General features: G+C 42.9%; 1 protein-coding gene across 1 annotated transcript; it reads left to right on the plus strand.

The window, feature by feature from the left end:
- The first annotated feature begins 1,350 nt into the window (after positions 1 to 1,350).
- Positions 1,351 to 6,414, plus strand: LOC113480994 (L-lactate dehydrogenase A chain). The gene is made up of 7 exons (XM_026850201.1): positions 1,351 to 1,521; positions 2,242 to 2,359; positions 3,110 to 3,283; positions 3,742 to 3,915; positions 4,745 to 4,862; positions 5,286 to 5,409; positions 5,592 to 6,414. Exons 1-7 carry the CDS (start codon positions 1,396 to 1,398, stop codon positions 5,754 to 5,756), a joined length of 999 nt encoding a protein of 332 aa, XP_026706002.1. The 5' UTR covers positions 1,351 to 1,395; the 3' UTR covers positions 5,757 to 6,414.
- The last annotated feature ends 705 nt before the right edge of the window (positions 6,415 to 7,119 follow it).

Raw genomic sequence — 7,119 nt, forward strand, 5'->3', positions numbered from 1 at the left:
AGGTGTTAAGAGTGCCTGGAAAAGAAGCAGAAAATTCCTTCGGTTGTAAAGCATTAATTAGTAAGGCCTTCTGCCATAGCAACATAAGCACCTCAAAAAGGAAGTCAAGTACATCAACTAAGGATCTCCCGGGCCCAGCCTTGGCCCTCAGCCCGGCCTCTCGGCGGCCCTTGTGTAACCGGCGTGATTTCCTCACACACGCCGCCCTCCTTGGGACCGCCGAGCGCTGCTCGGCCATTTCCCGCCCTCGCCTTCCCCTCAGCGGGGGCTGCGGCGCCGGGGAGGGAAAAGGGCGGGGGGGGCTGTGTCTGAGCGTTAATACACCGTCTCGCCTTGCTGGCTGTCCCTAAGCTGCTGCTTTCAGGGCAAGAGCACTCTAAAAGCAAAGATTATGAGTATTAAGCGTGAGGAATTGCCCAAGTGGGTGCGCCTCGCCAGCCCTGCACGTTAATAGTGAGAAGGAAGATCTTGGCACATGGCGAGCGTGCAGTGTACCGGGCCGCGCTTCAGGAGACTTGGGCAAATGAAGACTGACGCATCTCGGTTAACTTCTCCTAAATATGGGCGCTGCTGGCTTCCCTTCCCCTTCCCCCAACCCTTACCAGCACTGCCTGGCCTTTCCTGCTCTGAACCAGTCGCCGCCTGTTCAGCACGAACTTTAGAGTCGCATTGTGCTGCCCCTGCCTCGGGCTCTTCGGGGAGGGAGAAGCTGTGCTGCTCCGCCTGGGAAAGCATGGTGTGGGCTTCTGCGGGCAGAGAGAGCAGTGCTTCATCATCGTCATGGCACTGCGGTGCCCCTGTGGCTGCCAGATCAGAACCCAGATAACCAGGCTGCCAGCAGCCGGTAGCTGAAGAAATTGAGGATGGGAGAGACGGTAACACCAGACTCTAGACATCTTAATTTAAAACTATGCCGTTTCAGTTTAACTAAGTTTAACCAAACCTGTAAAGTTGACTTTGAGCATCACACAGTGCTTAAGGGCTTGCTTCAGAGTACCAGTTTTTCAAGACAGTGGAATAGAGATTGCCAGACCATGCTGTGCTTAGAAATACTAAAATGGCTTCCTTTACCTAAACGTAATATGGATGGTCATTTAGAACGTTCTACTAACGCTGCTGGAGTGCCACCCAGCTATATAATCGTTGGTTCGCAGGCTGTATTTGAGGGAAAGCTACAGCGATCTTAAACAGTACATTGCCATTAATAATTCAGTTTTCTAATAATTTTGCTGCATACAGGCAGTACTGCCAGATGTTTTAGGCATGTGATTTGTATCCATTTTCTTGTCATCCCGGAATAAAGGCCATTTTACTTGATACAAATATTCCGGTGTCAGTAAAACCTCTGAAGCCTGGAGAAATAATCTGTTGCTTTCCTTGCAGCACCATACCACCATGTCTCTCAAGGATCAGCTCATCCACAATGTCCACAAACAGGAGCAGAGTCATGCCCACAATAAGATCAGTGTGGTTGGTGTGGGTGCAGTTGGAATGGCCTGTGCTATCAGCATCCTGATGAAGGTAAGTGTCAAGCTTGGGATGAAGCAGCACTGTTGTGACCACCTGAGGCCTAAAAGAGGGGCAGAAAGTAATCTCCTTTATTAGACTAACTGGGCTAGCACGCAAGATGAACTTTTGGTTGTCCATTCTTTTCTTTTGGCCTTCAATGAAGCAGCAATGTTTTAAGCTATTGACAGAGAACAAATAGCTGTAGTTCTCGAAAACCAGGCTTATCCCAGTATCAGATAGAACATGCTCTGTATCATTTTGACTTAAGAGCTGCATTTACCTTTGAACAACTTCCAGAATCCCTTCTAGGAACTGAGGCATTATTTTGTCTGCAGCAGGCCGCGACAGAATACTTCCTTGCAGTGTGGACTGGAAAAAGTGACTGGTCTTATGCATTGCATTATCATGTTGAAAATGCTGTGTTTAACATCAGGCTTGCTTTTTGTAACTGTAAAACAGGTTGTTTATGAACAGCTATTAAATTATTCTTCATCTTTGTCATGCTAAACTGTACAACTATTCCACATGGAATGTGGATACGAAAAGTACAAAACTAACTCAAAGTCCCAGGAGACTTAACCACTCTGCTTGTGAACAAGTAAAGGGATACAGATGAGCAAAACTGCTTAAATAGGTGACTGTTTTTAAGAGAATTGTTACTTCACAGTTTACAAATTGAGTACTTTCCTCAAAGAGGCAATAAACTTACTATTTAATATCGGTTTCTTGTAGGACTTAGCTGATGAACTTGCCCTTGTTGATGTTGTGGAGGACAAGCTCAGAGGAGAGATGCTAGATCTTCAGCATGGCAGCCTCTTCCTTAGAACGCCAAAGATTGTCTCTGGCAAAGGCAAGTAGTTGGCTCTAATGTGCTCATTATTTCTAAATGGAGTTAGCCCCTTCAGATCTCAAACTGCTCATCCAGGTCTAGGACATAGCCTGTCATCTTAATTGGTAGGAGGAAAGCTCACTTCATTTCTGCTCAGCTGACATTCAGTTTCACAAACCTTAAGGCTGGTCCAACTAGGAATCCTCTGTTCCAGAGTTCATCGCTCAGTAGAGGAAGGTGAATTTCCTCAGTACTCCTGCACCTTTGAGAATTTTATTTCACAGCCAGTTAGCTCCCAAATGTGTTACTACTTACTTTTTGGCCATAAATGTCTGACAGCTTTAAGTTTAGTGGCAGTCTGACTAGGGCAAGTGCTAACCATCTCATGCCTTAGTTAATGTGCAGCTCCAGTGCCCACAGGTAGTAGGTTACAAGGGCTTCTTCCTTTTCTACACAGCACTTGCACTGAATGCCATCCTGACAGCTACCCTATACCCCTCTGTGCCCAAGAAGCAGGCAATACCACCGCCCAATTCTAAATATTAAGATTTTTGATGTGCCCTTAAGGTTGACACTTGTGGCAGTGAACCACAGTTTTAAAAGAAAACTTAATTTTGTACAGAAGCAAAGTCTAGGGTAACACTTACCAGGAGAATTTTCTGCACCCTCAAACTTGGGAATTTTAGGTATCTATACCAGAAGGAACTGAGAACTCCTGTTCTGAAGCATGTGTAGAAAGGGGTCATGTTTGACACAGCCTTTTGTCTGCAGATTATGGTGTGACTGCACACTCCAAGCTGGTCATTGTCACTGCTGGTGCCCGTCAGCAGGAAGGAGAGAGCCGCCTTAACTTGGTCCAGCGCAACGTGAATATCTTCAAATTCATCATTCCCAATGTTGTTAAATACAGTCCTGACTGCAAGCTGCTTATTGTCTCAAACCCAGGTTTGTCTTGTGTTGCCTTATTAATAAGAGGATTTGGCTTAGAGAATAGTTTTCTTCAGTAAGGTGGCAGTGGTATACTAATATGACCAAGTATAGGCTTTTAGAAAATACTTGTGCCATAGCAAGAAGTGTCGTCATCCCTCTTGACACGTGGTAGGCTGCTCCTCTGAGAAATAAACCAAGTTGCCTCCAACTGGGGTCTTTGGTGGCCTTTTAAGTGCTCTTTAGCATGAGACACAGTAGGGGCACTGATAATTGCATGTACAGCATAAACAGCCTCTCAGTTCAAACACAGTCATGATGTTAGCTCACTGCAGGGCTGGCAATGGGCATTACTTCATGCTACTTTCATGGAATAGAGCATAAAGATAAAATCCTTACAGATGAATGGAAGATGGGATCCTAATTGTCAAACTACTCATGAATGGCACTTGTTATCCTCCCTGTTCTACTTACAGTGGATATTTTGACCTATGTGGCCTGGAAGATCAGTGGCTTTCCTAAACACCGAGTTATTGGTAGTGGCTGCAATCTGGACTCTGCCCGTTTCCGCCACCTCATGGGAGAAAGACTGGGCATCCATCCCCTGAGCTGCCATGGATGGATTGTCGGAGAGCACGGAGATTCCAGTGGTAAGCATGAAGTCTGGGTGGCTGCTACACAGAACTTTTCCTAGTAGTTCATTTGCAAGAAACATCTCCAAAGCTACAACAAAACGTTGCTCAGAAATCTCTATGCTGCAAGCACTTTAAGAATGCAAGTCCCACTTTAAGCCTTCTACTATGTAGAGTAACCCTAGATGATCTATATTTGACCTGAGTTACTCTGCTTAGAAAAGGTCATTACTGTAACATGAGGAGGCTAAAAATTTCTTGGCTAAGTTGTTCCCATAACTCTCCAGGAAAAAAAAAAAAACAAACCAACCAGAAGCAGCAAGAGGGTAAAGTTCCCTGCAAGGGACTCCCAGAGATGTGCACTAGACCTACTGGTAGTTGCTCAGTTGTCTTTACTGGCATCTCTTGATTACTTCAAGAACTATATATAAGGATTGAAGTGCAGAGGCAAGTCTAGAGGACAGGAGAAAGAGCAACTTTTTTCCTTCCTTCACCTGTACTTTGTCTAGCAGCACCAGAGCAGTTCTGTCTGCTTCCTGACAGGAGGACTCACTTGGCATAAGTTTTTGTTTTGAGAAACCTTTGCAAAATAGTTACTGTAATTTTAGTTGTTGCTTCGGTGTTTTGCTTTAATAAAAAGTACATTCAGATGTTGTGGTATCATGTATAAAGATATTTGTATGCTCCTGGGTTCTCAGCCTGCAGTTTAGATTAGCCTCAGTCATATATAAATCATAGTGGCATGTGTGTTGCAGATTAACCCAACCAGATCTTATGTTAAATGTTAATTAGAGGAGGGCAGAACTAAATTTTTTTGTGAGATAATTAATCTATGTGCAACTCTCAGTACCTGTCTGGAGTGGAGTGAATGTTGCTGGCGTCTCCCTGAAGGCTCTCCATCCAGACATGGGAACCGATGCAGACAAGGAACACTGGAAGGAAGTCCATAAGCAGGTGGTGGACAGGTAAATACTGATCTTTTTCAACACGGGAACAAATGATGTAGAGCTATAGTACCTCTGAACTGCATTATCTGTATCTGGTTGCATCCTGACATTTGTTTTGGGCTACTGTGGTATTTATGAAGACATAATAGGACTTGAAATAGTATTTTAAGGAGTAAATGTAGATTTGGCAGAGTTAACTTTTTATGGTTAGTGGATAAGAGAAGTGCTTTAACTGACAAGTTTCCAGTATAGCCACAGGGAGGAGTATAAAATGCAAATGGAGTCCTTCACTGCCGAGTTCATTTCAGCCCTGTCAGCAAATCAGTCAAGTTTCTGATGTCTCCAGATTGACTGAGGCACCTCCAGAAGCCCTTCTTACAAACTTTAAATATTTCAGTAGATGGTACTTGTGTTTTAAATGAGTAACTTTTGCCTCTGCAGTGCCTATGAGGTCATCAAACTGAAGGGGTACACATCATGGGCTATTGGCCTTTCTGTGGCAGATCTAGCTGAAACTATTATGAAGAATTTGAGAAGAGTGCACCCTGTCTCTACAATTGTTAAGGTGAGCAGCCCCTTTTTGCTAACTTTCTGTCTTACTGACAACTAAAACCCTTGGGAATTCTGAAGAACAGTGGTAACTTTCTAGTTAATTTCAACTAAACTCGCATTTTCCTGATGGGATATTCTATAAAATACATAGACCTACCATGAATTCTAGCCTAAATCTCCTTCCTTACTTTTCAGGGCATGCATGGAATAAAAGATGATGTCTTCCTAAGTGTTCCTTGTGTACTGGGCAATAGTGGCATCACTGATGTAGTGAAGATGATCCTAAAACCCGAGGAAGAGGACAAATTAAGGAAGAGTGCAGATACACTCTGGGGAATCCAGAAGGAACTACAGTTTTAAATCTGCCCAAGCAGTTCACTCTTTGCAGTTTAACGGGTTTAGTGGTTTCTCTTAACATTGCACTTTCCAAGTAGGTCAGATCTTTCAATATATGTATCTCAACTAGAACACACAAAAAGCTCAAATCTGAACAAATGAATTTCTCAAAGATAGTGTTAGGGAACTACTGGAGGGTTTTCCCTGTGCAAACACCCATGTTCTTAGCCAGAGCTAGATAGCCTAGTCAGTCTTGTACAGTGAAGTGGTGTGACAGAAATCCAGCATTCAAAGCAGCACTGCCTAGAAAACCCTTTGCCTTTTCCTCATCTTGTATAATGTTGGTTCAGAACAATAAGTAACTAAATACCAGACAATGTGAAACCAAAGACTATTTTCTTGCAGTTAAAGGATTGTCAAGCCAATTGACCAACCTTCTCTGCCAGCTGAATAGCTCAAATATTTCACTGTTGGTAGGTCCAAATATATTTTCCTAACACTGCTTTGGAATTTTTATGTATACTTTTTTTTTTTAGAGAACCTTATTTTTGTGTATGATACCAGCATAGTTGTAGGTTTGTCTCCTGAGCATGTTTAAAAAATGTTAAGGTTTCTGTATGCAACAAAACAGTGACTGTCCAACTGTAGTACCAGCTCCAACACCAAATAAACCACAAACTTATTTCTGCCTGCTTGTTTTTCTTTATAGGGTGTTGTCTCCACTTGCACCTATCTAAATCAAACAATTCTATTTCTTCAGCCACACCAACTCAAGCCTCATGTGTAATTAATTATGTTACATGTGCAGGCTACAGATAGTTATGTAGTGAACTTTCTAGCAGTCTTGAGGCAGGAATGAAAAAACAGTAACGGAGTGTTTAAATATGCAGAAGGTAAACTTGATTCCCATCTTAACACAAAGAAACAGGCTCTGCTGACATGATGTTAGGGGAGTGAAGAAACAATGCAACAAAAGAAGTGTCTTCCTTACCTGTACATGCAAAAACACAGGTAGGAAGAAGTCTCTCCACATTAAGTATGTGACATCCATAAAAAGTCAACTTGCTGCTAAGCACAGTAAAGCATCCCCTCTGGAAAAGCAGCCATGCACCAAAACAATGACCAGTTACTCTTCAAAGCCCAGAGTAAGTCACATAAGGAAGAATTAACCATCTTCTCTCCCATTAATATTTTAAAACAATATCCCTCATTACAATGGAGAGGGAAAGGCCTTATCTTTTTCTAACATTATGACAACATAGCATGCAGCCTAAGAATGGCAATTAAGAATGATTTAAGTCCAGGGTAGATTTTTAATACAGGCTGCAGCTGATGAGACTTTTCACAACAGAGTATTTTAGAACAAGATGAAAGTGCTCACAAAGCA

Source organism: Athene cunicularia, assembly GCF_003259725.1.
Source record: "Athene cunicularia isolate RWA chromosome 5 unlocalized genomic scaffold, athCun1 chr5_part2, whole genome shotgun sequence".
NCBI classification, from domain to species: Eukaryota; Metazoa; Chordata; class Aves; order Strigiformes; family Strigidae; genus Athene; species Athene cunicularia.